At 44.9% G+C, this 13165-nt stretch overlaps 1 protein-coding gene across 1 annotated transcript in view; it reads right to left on the minus strand.

The window, feature by feature from the left end:
* Window positions 1-13165, minus strand: part of WDFY4 (WDFY family member 4) — a 204580-nt gene that overhangs the window by 8299 nt on the left and 183116 nt on the right. The window contains exons 56-57 of the mRNA XM_067538932.1: window positions 11875-12033; window positions 5390-5569 (exon numbers count right to left, since the gene is read on the minus strand). Of these exons, the coding sequence (XP_067395033.1) occupies window positions 5390-5569; window positions 11875-12033 (339 nt within the window). The remainder of the gene's footprint in view (window positions 1-5389; window positions 5570-11874; window positions 12034-13165) is intronic.

Consider the following 13165-nt stretch of genomic DNA (forward strand, 5'->3'; position numbering starts at 1 on the left):
TTAATGAAAAGTTTTATCAAAATGGTTATTTTTAATTTAATGAGCAGTCCAGCTTTTGTTAAATTAACACCACTGATAACCATTTTTGATTAAGTGTTCTAAAACATTTTCAATTTTGAAAAATCACAGAAAATTGTGAAAAATGAAAATTTTGGGGAAAAAGGGTTTGTAAAAAAAATTGTTTAAAAAAAAAGCAATTTTCCCATTAAAAGACTTTTCATTCAAAAATTTTGCAGCAGCTCTAGTGAACTGCTTGATATTTTTTTTACTAAATTCTGCTCTTCAGGGACAAAAGTCAGCTGAGGCAGTGCATACAAGTAAACTTTACACCCTGGAACGAGCAAAGCAATAAGAAAAAGAACATCTCATGTTGGCTGTCAAGTATTGCCAGAAGGATAGGCAAGACACTGATGATGCCTTTGGCTGACAATTATTTATAGCAGTTGACCTCAAAACCAAGTCTTATTTCTAAACGACGCCAATGGAAACCCACAGACTATTACAGGAATGATTGCAGCATGAAAAAGACACACACCAGCAAGAGATTCTGATGATTATATCCCTGTAACCACCAGAAGTTGAGTGTCAGTGGTTGCAGAATGGACAATGATGCGTAGAAACCGATTCTGTTTCCCCAGAACACAGTCTATACTCACAACACGATGAAAACACCATTGCCACACAATATGGATCTGCTGAACTTTGTGGTCAGAACATGAAAACTGAACAATAAAATCTCCACTCTTTGCCAAAACTGGAGAATTTCATACATTTTGCCCACATTACTGAATAATTCCATTAGGCTGATGATGATGATTTACAAGGCAGAATAGCCAGGAGACATTCTGAATAAGAAACTTTGCTTTGCAAAATTCTTCATGATCCCAGAGATTTGCAGAACTAGGCGTGGGTGCCTGTCACTAGGACAGCGAATTGTCATGTTCTCTTTGAGACAAGGGAGTTGTAACTGGCTAGCTTAACCTGACCCACAATGGTAGGGATTTTTACATCATTATAAACCCACTCTGTTCAACAACACCCCAGAGAATGGAGCTATTTATTTATGCAGAGCAACCGAACTTGCAAGTGGTTCTTACGCCTCCCCTCCATGGACATTTCTAGGCTGTAGCCTATAAACGGTAGCCACAGTGGTTTGGCTGTCATGTCTGCAAGAGCCTGAAACCTAAGGCTCAGTGCAGAGCAGGCAGGACTGGTCCATCCTAGGCTGCTCCTGAGTGTTGGGTAACTTAACCTGGCATTTCTGATCAAATAATCACCACTATCCCTCCTCCCTGCATGCCTGCAATACATCAATTGCCAACGCCTGCTTCTGGCTGGGATGGGTTGAAGTTGCCGTAGCAAACCTGCTTGCACTTCATGGAAGAAATCTGGAGATCGGGCAGATGCAGGCAGCCTGGAGCTGTGCCGGAGCATGGCGAAAGCAGGGCTGCGCATCATCTCAAAGAGCAAACAGAGCCATGAGTTCCATTATCGACAGCAGGGGTGGCTTTTGGTATCATTCTACAGCACAGTCACCCTCGAGGCAAGAAAGCAGCCAGCCTGCCGGTAGATCCTACTGGTCCCAACCTGCAGTGCTGTGTCTTGATCCATGCAGCTATCTGCTCCATTGACCACAAGACAAGCCACCCCCAAATAAACTAATCCCCAAAACACCTGGGCAAAGGGATTCCCCTGAAGGATTAAAAGAAAAACAGATCATACAGAAAACGTAGATAATGAAGGGAAAATAATAACATTTGAGGGCTGAATCCGAAACTCCTTATTTAGATTTTACGAGGTCCTTACTCCAGTGGAACACCTATTGATTTCATGGGAGAAAGAGGAGATTAAGAACTGCCCCATGGTTTGACCCTTCACTTTTAATGTAGATAATTGTAAGCTCTTTAGGGCACAGACTGGCATTTTATTTTGTGTTTGTACAGAGCCTCGCACAATGGGGTCCTGGTCTATGACTGGGGCTTCCACTGGGTTAACAAAAGAACTAGACAAATTCATGGTGCATCAATGACTATTAGCCGAAATGGTCCGGGGCACAACCCCACGGTCTGGGTGTCCCTAAACCTCTGATACCCAGAAGCTGGGACTGGGTGACTGGGGATGGATCACTCAGTAACTGCCCTGTTCAGTTCATCCTCTCTGAAGCATCAGGCACCAGCCACTGTTAGAAGACAGGATACTGGGCAAGCTGGACCATTGGTCTGGCACAGTATGGCCGTTCTTATGCTATTGAGATACAAATACGAAATATTAATACTAATAAGCATTCTTGCAAATTAGGAATCGGTGGTCACCTGGTGAATTGCTAAACCTCTGTCCAGTTCAGCATCCTGCTTCCCCCCCCCCAGAGTGTTTATTGTTATGGTATTTTTAAATAATGCTTCATGTGTGGTTGGAGACCTTTGCATTCATGATAGCTGGGCTCTGAGTGCCAATAACACCCTTTGAAGTGGAGTCTCTTCTCTCCCCATCATGCTTGTGTGTACAGCTTTAATGGCAATTGTGTGTGTGAAGTGAGAGCTGGAAGACCCAGATCTCCGAAGTCTTAGGAGCAAAGAAAAAACAGATATTCAAAGCTCTAGGGGCAGCCTCCAGGATGCAGTGTCTGTAACATTGCACATGATCTATTTAAAAGTGCATTTTGATTCAAACTTCCTGGGTTCACCCCTCCCCAATTTAAATTCCATCCAGACTTTCCCTCTCCTAAGAACCAGAGAAAATAGAATCGCAGCAGCAAGTTCATCTGCTCCTGGCAAGGCTGGTCTAGCCTTAGACTCATAGACTATAAGGTCCTTAAATTAGCAGCGTGCGTATGGTTTAAATTAACTAATGCTGCGCCTTTCCTGCCTCCTGATTTTGGACCAGGGCTCTTCACATCGCAGTGGAAAAATCTCAAGATAGACTGAGGATGGTTTATTTGTCACTCAGGGGTGTGAAAAAAGCACCGTAATACACCTAGCACTGGGGCCCCCACTTGCTACCACTGTACAAATAATACAAATCTAATGCAGAGCTATGTGGAGACTAGAATTTCTATTTTTCAGCAAACTCCTCAATTTCCAAATTCGTTTCGTTCCAAATCAGAATGAAAATAAAAAAACTCAAAATTTCCCATGACACAAAACCTGTGGGGAAAAAAAATCCTCATGGAGCCATCCAAATGTTTCTTTAAGATAAAACCAACACACTCCATTTCAGTTTTGACTTTTAAAAATTCTTTTTATAATATAAAATTATAAATGGTGAAAGGAAGAGTCATTTCAAAATGAAAAATGGAAACGTTATGTTCTGAAAAAACTGAAACGGAATGTGTTTAGCTTAGACAAACACTATTTCCATTATTCCCCCCCCTCCCTGCCCCAAAATGATATTTTATTGAAATCGACATGTTCCAGCAGGAAGTTTTGGTTTCACCAAAATGCCATTTTCTGATGGGAAAGTGCTCTGTTGGAAAATTTTCAATCAGCTCTCATCTAATGACTGCTCAGTGGCCTGTCAAAGAACTGATTGTCTCAGTCCAGTCCAATTCCATATCACAACAACCATAACACCTGTCATTTGCCCTGATTGGCCCACTGCTTTGCAGTCTCCGCAAAGGAACCAAGCACTGCATGGGAGATGGACAATAGACTCCACGCTCCCTCCCTGGGAAACCTATGGTGGGACCCAATGGAAGAAGCTTTGAAAACAGAGAATTTCATCCATTAAGACTATCAACCCAGCATCTTTTGCTAGCACTCCTATTTGTTTTAAAACGTATGGGCTTCTTCAGTTCACATTAGGTGGGATTGAGAAGAACACTGCGGTCTAACTCTGTGGGAATTTTACCACTGGAATTTGTCATTGAGTGCTGTGGAAAATCCCATCCCTTGAGCTTTAGTGGAAGTTATTATTAATTTATTATTTTTATTATTCTTCATTTGTATTGCAATCATGGACCCTAGGTGATAGGTGCTGTACTAATGCAGAACAAAAAGACTGTCCCTGTCCCAAAGTGCTGACAATCTCAGTTGTTAGGGGAAACAAACGTTTTGGGATTTCTTATTTCTAGGACCTCATTATGCCCCCCCTACACTTCTCAGCACAAAGCACAGAACTGTATGACTTGACAAAAATGTTAACCAAGCTCAACCACTGCTGTCTTTTCAGAAGATCAGCTGAACATAGAAACATGGGTGTAAAAGCAGCTTACTCAGGAAGCAGAGATTTTGGGGAATTCACACCCAAGTGAGCTGAGTGCCTGCAGTTAAATCCAACAGAGTATTTTCATAATGACATGCAAGCCCCTGTGTTGCTGGGAACAGACCACAGGTGGATTTTTCAGTTCTACCACCACCCCGAGCAGGAGAGATTAAAAAGACTGGGACTGTTCATCCTGGAAAAGAGATGACTAAGGAGGGATATGATTGAGGTCTATAAAATCATGAATGAGGTGGAGAAAATGAATAAGGAAATGACATTTACCCCTTCACATAATACAAGAAGAGGATGAAATTAATAGACAGCAGGTTGAAAAGAAATCAAAGGAAGTACTTGTTCACACAATGCACAGTCAACCTGTGTAACTCATTGCCAGGGGATGTTGTGAAGGCCAAAGTATAACTGGGTTCAGAAAATAATTAGATGAGTTCACAGAGGATAAGTCCATCAGTGGCTATTAGCTAAGATGGTGAGGGATGCCACCCCATGCTCTGGGTGTCCCTAAGCCTCTGACTGTCAAATGATGGGACTGGAGAACAGGGGAAGGATCACTTGATAATTGCCCTGTTCTGTTCATTCCCTTTGAAGCACCTGAAATTGGTCACCGTCAGAAGACAGGATACTGGGATAGATGGACCATTGGTCAGACCCCGTCTGGCCATTCTTATGTTCTTACAAATCCCCTTTTAGTGGAGAAGGTTGGAGGGGAAAGGAAAACAATAGCATGTCAGGTAACCATCTGCTGGCTGAGACTGCTGATTCAGGAACAGCCAAAGCCAGCAGACTGTGTATAAGGACTTGGTTTCATTAGTTCCATCTGGCACTGCTGTAACACACAGATGTCAGAAGAAATGACTGGAAGCAACAGGGTCACATGTGCACCAAAGGCAGGAGTACAAAGGACAATACTGTTCTGCTTTTCAAACTGACTCACAAATCAAGTTTACTCTTACTCGCCAGCCATGCACGGATGCTTTTACTTAGCTACTAGTCTATGTTGTTGCTTTTAGTGCTCCCTTCTCATCCTTAAGAGTACTATTAGCAACCTCTGTAAAAGGGAAAATCAATTGATCAGCATCTCAGGATGTTTTTATGTTGGGAAGAGCACCCTTACATTAACATGAAACACTCCTGGATGCATCAGGAGAAGGATGATAAATGAAGTTCTTACCGTCGAATCGTTGATGGCAACAGCAGAGAGACTGGCCCCATGGGCAGGGAGACGGGTTACTTGTGTCAGCTGGTTCAGGTCCCATATGATGCAGGTCCTGTCATTGGATCCGCTCACAATGATGCTGTAGGTCACAGATGCGGCCAGGCAGGTTACTGCCTGAGTGTGTCCATACAAAGCCTGGGGATACAAAGCAACCCAAAACCACAACCAAGCAGCTGGGTTACTAGAGATCCTCTTTCTCACTGGTATAAGCTTAGCAAGAACATGTGAGCTAGTCCACAAAATTAGAGTCTAAAATGGAGATCTCAAAGCTCCCTTGTCCTTAAGTTGCAGATGGGGAAACTGAGGCCCAGAGAGGTTAAATGACTTGCACAAGCTTACCCAGTGGATCAGAGGTGGCAACAGAATCCAGATCTCCTTGTCCTTAGACTTGTGTTGTAGACACTTGACCATACTGCCTCATACAAAACACCCACTTACACTTTTAGCCCTGCTTAGCAATGTAAAACATCTCTTACCTTTGCCCTTCTGGCTTTTGGAAGGTGAGATTCATGCTCAGAGGTTAGAGCTGTTCAACATTTTTAAATTAAAAAAAAAACTTCAATGACATTTTTGAGACACATCTCCCTGTTATTTGACCCAATACAGACCACCTCGATATTTTTCAAATACTGAAGTTTTCTTAATTAAAAAATACCTCTCTGAGAACCTTTCTGTTAAAAATTACTTGTTTTCCCTGTTTATTTTGTAAGCACCTCTATCTCTATGCCAGTTTAGTTTAGCCCTAAAATGTAGGTCTTCCATAAAAAAAACCCTTACTTTCAGACAATGTATTATGGACAGAAACAAATACATTCATGACACTTCATGGATATGATATGCTGATCTGGTTTTACACCCAACTTGCAGTGGCATAAATGAGGGTACAAAGTGTTGGGCAATGGTATGGATGTCAATAAGTGCTGTGACTCAACTCCTCTGAATGTCACACCAGAGTTTCAATGCTGATTTTAACTTGAGAGTTGAATTCCCAGCTAACTTTCTCTGCATGGTCTGGCTCGATTCACTGAATGCCCCTGTTGTCCTCTCAGAACATGCATGGCGTACTCTCCTCCTATGTACAAGGTCAGCCCGACTTCTTGGTGGCCACCTAATAAATGCTGCTATTTGCCAAGGTGGTTAGGACAACCTCATTTAAATATTAACCCCACAGGTGAAGATGCTCAGTTGCAGCAGGCTGTATAGGACTGAGATGATTTTCAGATGTCACAGATTATTTTAGGCTTGCAATGGGTCCGAGATACAGGGTGGGATCTAAGTTTAGACCCTATAAAGATATGAACTCAGGAGTAAAAATAATGGCACAAGAGGAAATTTAAGCAAAGCCGTGCAAAGTTTTCATAGAATCATAGAACATTAGAGTTGGAAGGGACCTCAGGAGGTCATCTAGTCCAACCTCCTGCTCAAAGCAGGACTAACCTCAGCTAAATCATCCCAGCCAGGGCTTTGTCAAGCTGCAGCTTAAAACCCTCTAAAGATGGAGATTCCATCACCTCCCTAGGTAACCCATTTCAGTGCTTCACCACCCTCCTAGTGAAAAACTTTTTCCTAATGTCCAACCTGGACCTTCCCCACTGCAACTTGAGACCATTGCTCCTTGTTCTGTCATCTGCCACCATTGAGAACAGCCTACTCCATCCTCCCTGGAACCCCCCTTCAGGTAGTTAAAGGCTGCTATCATAGCCCTGAAGCCCATTCTGAACTGAGCTTTGGGAGGCTCCAGGCTGCGGGGAGAGTTTGGAGTAGCTTTGGATCGTCGGGACAGCCCACGAGCGATTTATAGTTGTAGGTCAGAACCAGACCAAATTCAGTGGGGTTTGTTCCCACACTACACAGAACGCAGCGGCGGCTGTTGAATTTCCCCTGGAGTTTTTTGGTTCACGCAAAATAGAATTTTTTAACTTGTTGGAAAACGCTGATTCATCAAAACTGAAAAAACGTTTTGCGGAAACAAAAATGTTCTTGGGGAAGTTTCTGCGGGTCTTGGCTGGGATTCAAGGGAGTGAGACACACCTCACTCCTGAATAGCCCACTGGTGCAGGCATTTGTCTGGGATGGAGGAGACTCAGCTAAGTGTCCTGATCACCACGCTGCTGAGTCAGCCTCTTGGTCTCACTTTCAGTATCTGCCATCAGAGCTCTTCCACTTGTATATTCAGTGGGCTTCAGAGAGAGAGAGAGTGGCTCCATGTCTGAATCAGTGCAGGGACTTGTCTCTGAGTCTCCGGGTATGTCTACACAGATATAGAGGACTCGGCAGCACGGCTTTGGCTGGACCAGGCCCGCTGATTTGGGTTCATGCAGTTCAGGCTGCAGAGCTAAAAACAGCAGTGTCAGCTTTCAGGCCTGGGTGGGAGCCTGGGCTCTGAGACCCTCTCCCTAGCCGAGCCTGAATGTCTACAATGGAATTTTTAGCCTCATAGCCCAAGGCTGAGTCAACTGACCCAGACTTTGAGACTTGGTGCTGCAGGCTTTTTATTGCAGCGTAGCTGTCCCCTCCCATGTCCCAAGTGAGTGTCTGGACTAACTGGCTATTCTGGGTTCTCTCTCTTCTCCCCTTCCCACCTGAAAAATGCCCAAAGGTCTAAGTTTCATGTGATACAAAATGAAAACAAACTGTCAAAGCCTCCAGATTTTTCAACAAAACGGAATTCTTTTTGTTGTCTGGCAATCCTAGTGCAAACCCCTCACTGGAAAGGCTCATAAGCCCTGGAGCTGGAAAGAATGGTGTCCCCAGGAGCATGTGTGTCATATGCCTTGGTCAGTGCTGTCTGAGCTGGCAGCGAATGCATCTCTGGAGCTGGCCCCTGAACATTGACACCAACCTTCTCTTCTGCAGGTTTCAGGTTCTGCAGGTTAAGCTCTTCTGCAGGTTTCAGAATCGTAGAAGATTAGGGTTAGAAGGGACCTCAGGAGGTCATCTAGTCCAACCCCCTGCTCAAAGCAGGACCAACCCCAACTAAATCATCCCAGCCAGGGCTTTGTCAAGCCAGGCCTTAAAACCTCTAAGAATGGAGATTCCACCACCTCCCCGGGTAACCCATTCCAGTGCTTCACCACCCTCCAAATAAAAATGTTTTTCCTAATATCCAACCTAGACCTGCCTCACTGCAACTTGAGACCATTGCTCCTTGTTCTGTCATCTGCCACCACCGAGAACAGCCTACTTCCATCCTCCCTGGAACCCCCTTCAGGTAGTTAAAGGCTGCTATCAAATCCCCCCTCACTCTTCTCTTTTTCAGACTAAAGAAGTCCAATTCCCTCAGCCTCTCCTCATAAGTCTTGTGCTCCGGCACCCTAATCATTTTTGTGCCCTCTGCTGGACTCTTTCCAATTTGTTCACATTCTTCCTGTACTGGGGAGGCCCAAAACTGGACACAATACTCCAAATGTGGCCTCACCAGTGCCGAATAGAGGGGAATAATCACTTCCCTCGATCTGCTGGCAATGCTCCTACTAATGCAGCCCAATATGCAGTTAGCCTTCTTGGCAACCAGGGCACACTGCTGACTCATATCCAGCTTCTAGTCCACTGTAACCCCCCAAGTTCTGTTCTGCAGAACTGCTGCCTAGCCCATCGGTCCCCGGTCTGTAGCTGTGCATAGGATTCCTCCGTCCTAAGTGCAGGACTCTGCACTTGTCCTTGCTGAACCTCATCATATTTCTTTAGGCCCAATCGTCCCATTTGTCTAGGTCACTCTGTGATTTGCAGGGCCCTGTTCTCTGAGGCTGGGCGGCAGCGGTGCAACAGCAGAAAGGAAGCTACCATCACAGGACTTCTCCGTTTAGACAGAGCCAGTCAGTGCTGCTATTTCAGGGCAGACAAAGCCAGGGAACACTGGTCTCCTGGGAATTTCAAACCAGCATCCAGAGCAGACCAGTTTGGATGAGCTTCAGATAATGTCAACTACATCAAGTACAGTGCCAGGGGAGCAGAGTGGTCAGTGACCCTGTCCCTGTCACGGCTTGTGCTTGTGTGCAAAGTGGTCTGTGATTATTGTCTGTGGTCACTGTAAACGGGGCTGGGAAGAGCCAGAGCTTTACCCTCCCCACCTCCATACACTGGCCAGCCACGAAAGGGAACACTGCGCCGCTAACAAGGGGCTGGACAGGGGTGCACTAAAGCTCTGCAGCGCTCACTCCACCATGGGTCTGTGCTTGAAAGGAGCAACACAGCTCTTCCAGACACTTGCCCAGACTGGTTCCATGTTGCCCTTGGTGCAGAGTTATGGGAATGTGGGTCACTCTTTTGGTGAGCAACGGGGAGACAGATAAAACTGCATGGATCGATTCTGTAACTGTTATGCTGCACGGTCAGTGCTACACAAAACTGTGGAGGCAGCCCATTACGAAGGGAAAACAATCTTCCTGCTGAAACACAGCATCTGTATTTTACTCCAATTCAAACAGAATACATTAGTCCCCTGGGACAGCCAACGAGTGACTAGCATGAGCTAGATAGCACATCAGCTTTACTTAAGTGGAGCCCAGTATCTCAGGGCGGATGATACAATAGTTTTGTTCAGCAGAATAAACAACGACCATGAAACAGCCGCACGTAATTCACTGGAAGACAGTTAGTGGCATAGTTTAGATTCACATCTAGGCCAGAGAGATGTCTAAATGACTAATACCCTCTGGTAGCAGAGATAGAAAGGAAATGCATTCAGTTTTTGGAGTTGCATGATCTTACACTGGCGCTTTGTGGAATATGGGCAATATCATTTAATTACAGCGTAAACACACTAGCAACACCGGTTCCACAAAAGTCAGTCACTGATGGTGGGCTGCTAATGGGATGGACTGGCAAACCAGTAAAGGTAAAACAGAACCTCCCTGAACCTTTGCCCAAAACTCAAACTGATCATGCTGAACTTTTCTTGATCTCCAAAAAGTGTTGTGTAGATTTTACCCTAGTGCTGTTTTTCCCACTTCCATGTCTGTGACCTGGGTTCTAAGGGGCAGCAGATGGGCTAAAGCTCCTTAGACAAGGTCTTCTGATGTAGGAAGTACTAGAATCTCACGTCAGGAGTTGTTCTCACCACAATTTGTGCCCCAATTTGCAAGGCCAAGAAGTCCACCTAAGATTCTCCGAGCTCAACCCAGACTCAACCTTTTGACATTTCCTCATCATCTGTGGCAAATGAAATACGGTCTTGTCCTGGATCTGGGAAAGCCTGAGTTTTCTCCTGAGGTTGTTCTGCAGGAGCCAATGAGCAGAGCAGATTTCTATCACATGAATACTTTTATGTCTCTCAAACTCCCTGAATGCTTCCCCTTATTATTTCACCTGAGAGTAACAGAGGAGAGTTATCTCATTTTGTTTAAGAGGAAAAGGTGCTGTCTATTTCCTTAGATATCACTATTGAACATCAAAAGCGTATTCATAAAAGCAGCCCAGAATGTCACAATATCAGGCCTGAATCTCGATGTTATTACTCCAGTTTTATGACAGTATAAATCCATTGATTATAATGGAGTACCCCAGCAGAGGGCTAGAGAAAGGCCCTTTGGCTGAGTGCTGGGCAACAGAGGCTTCACACTTGAGAACAAAATGAAGGTTTTATGGGCCTTATGGTAATTACAGATGGGCCCAACTCAGAATCTAGATAAAAACATCTGGGACCTTGGGAAAGTTTGGATCTGGATACGGATCCATATCCTGTCACTTGGGCCTGTCTCCACCTTATGGGAGCGATGGATGAACCTCACAAGGGGTCTGAATTCAGGATGGGAAAAGCACCCAGAACTTTGAGTACTTATCTGAACCTTATTGGTCAGAAATGCTGGACTGGGAATCTGGTTAGAAAGCTCTTTCTCACAACATTTTGGTGTTCCTGCCTCCTGACCCAGCTAGAAAAAAGGAAATGGGAATCATCTGAACAATACCTAATGGCTCAGATGGAGCTAGGTGGGATGAAGGTCCCTGGGAGATTGGAGTGTAGGGATATATTTCTTATTTTCAAGACATGATGGCACAGCAAGTTATATGAGCGTTGCCAAAGTGTGAGAAAAAGGCAGACTGCTCAAATGCCTGTTAGAGGTGGGTACAGCCAACCCTGTATGGGGTTACACACAGGACAGGACAGAAAACAAGAATTTTGCTTCACAAAAAACGTTGATGTTTCAAAGTTTGGTTTTGTATCGAAGCTGAGACCTTTTGAAAAATTTATTCAAACACCTGAAAGGAAGAGAGAGACACTCAACTCGCCCCAGAACAGCCAGTGGCTAACCCAGAACAGCGGCTAAAGCACTCACCTGGATGTAGGGGAGCCAGATTCAAGTCCCAGTTCTGAATCTCTACTATCTTTCCCTGTCACCTTGGCAGAGGAACAGCTTTTATCTAAACCCCTTCCCAGCTCTGATCTCAGACCTACCTTCCACCTACTAAGCTGGCATGTCAGGTGAACTGTGATACTGTACCTGTCTCAAGTTTAGGCACCTCACTTTGTCCTTGACCAGGGAGAGCTCCCAGACACACACAACAGCGCTTGTTCCAGAGGTAATGATAGTAGTTGATGTGGGACATACAGCACAGAAGCACTTGCCCCAATCTGCCATGCATTCGAGTGTGACCATGTTCTGCAGAAGGTAAAAACACCAGCACTCATTTCTGTGGCACGGATTCCTTTGATTGCAGTATGTAAATATTTCAACCAGATAGACTTGGGGCCTGAGAACCACGCTCTCATTTTCCCTTTGAGAGTAGGAAAGGAAAGTTCAGCCTACCCATTTTCAAGAACCAAAGGAAGGTTGGGCTCCAAGGTCAGCCCAAAGAAAGGGCCCATCCTACAAGGGGCAAGGCATCCTCAACTCACAATGAAGTTGGATTAAAGGCTAAATTTTCCTCTCAGTTCTGCATGGTGGATCTTGGCTCTGACAGCCTGCCCTCACAGTAAGAGTGTGTATCAGCATGGCTAGGTGTATGTTTGTGTGGGAGCGGATCAACCTTCACCAGCTGGCTGGATTGGAAGGATGATCTGACAACTAAGGCACTAGCTTAAGACTCAAGAAACACAGTTTCCATTCTTTGCTCTGCACCAAGCTTTCTGTGTGATTTTGGGCAAGTCAGTTAGTTTCTCTGTGCCCAGCTCCTCATCTGTATAAAGGGGATAACAGCAGCTCCCTACCTCACAGGCATGTTGTGAGGATAAATGTATTACACATTGTGAGACTCTTATAGATGACAGTGATGTGGGACCATATAAGTACCTAAAACAGGTAGGAGAACAGCTTACTACTTACTCATAAGTAGCAGAATTACTCAAATGTAGAGACTGGTGCTTTTGGCACAAGAATCCGTGGGTTCTATCCCCACTGTGACCCCGGGTTGTGTGTATTTTCACACAAACAGTTTGGTACACACAAAGTTTCCAGTGGGAACCAGAAAGGTTTCTGCTACTTTGAATGTCTGATGAACTACACAGGGAATTGAACACTGGTCTTCCAAGCCCCAGACTAGCACCCTAATCACTGGCTGTCCCTCCTTTTACAAGAAAAGGCTACTCTCTCTTTGGCAGCTAGCGTTCCAGCATGCAAGCGGCATTGTGATGGGTGCGGTTGATTCCTTACAGTAAAGAAGTCAGAAAATCCAATTTGTAGTGAGGCTGCAGTAGGGTGTTGAATGAGAGCATTGTGCTAAGCTTGTGGGCAGGAGGGGACTTCACAGAGGGTCCTATCCTAGTCCCAGCGGAAAGTTCTGTGTGACCCAAAA

This window comes from Emydura macquarii, unplaced genomic scaffold (genome assembly GCF_026122565.2).
Source record: "Emydura macquarii macquarii isolate MOO-44397 ecotype Brisbane River unplaced genomic scaffold, CSIRO-AGI_Emac_v2 contig_67, whole genome shotgun sequence".
NCBI lineage: Eukaryota > Metazoa > Chordata > Testudines > Chelidae > Emydura > Emydura macquarii.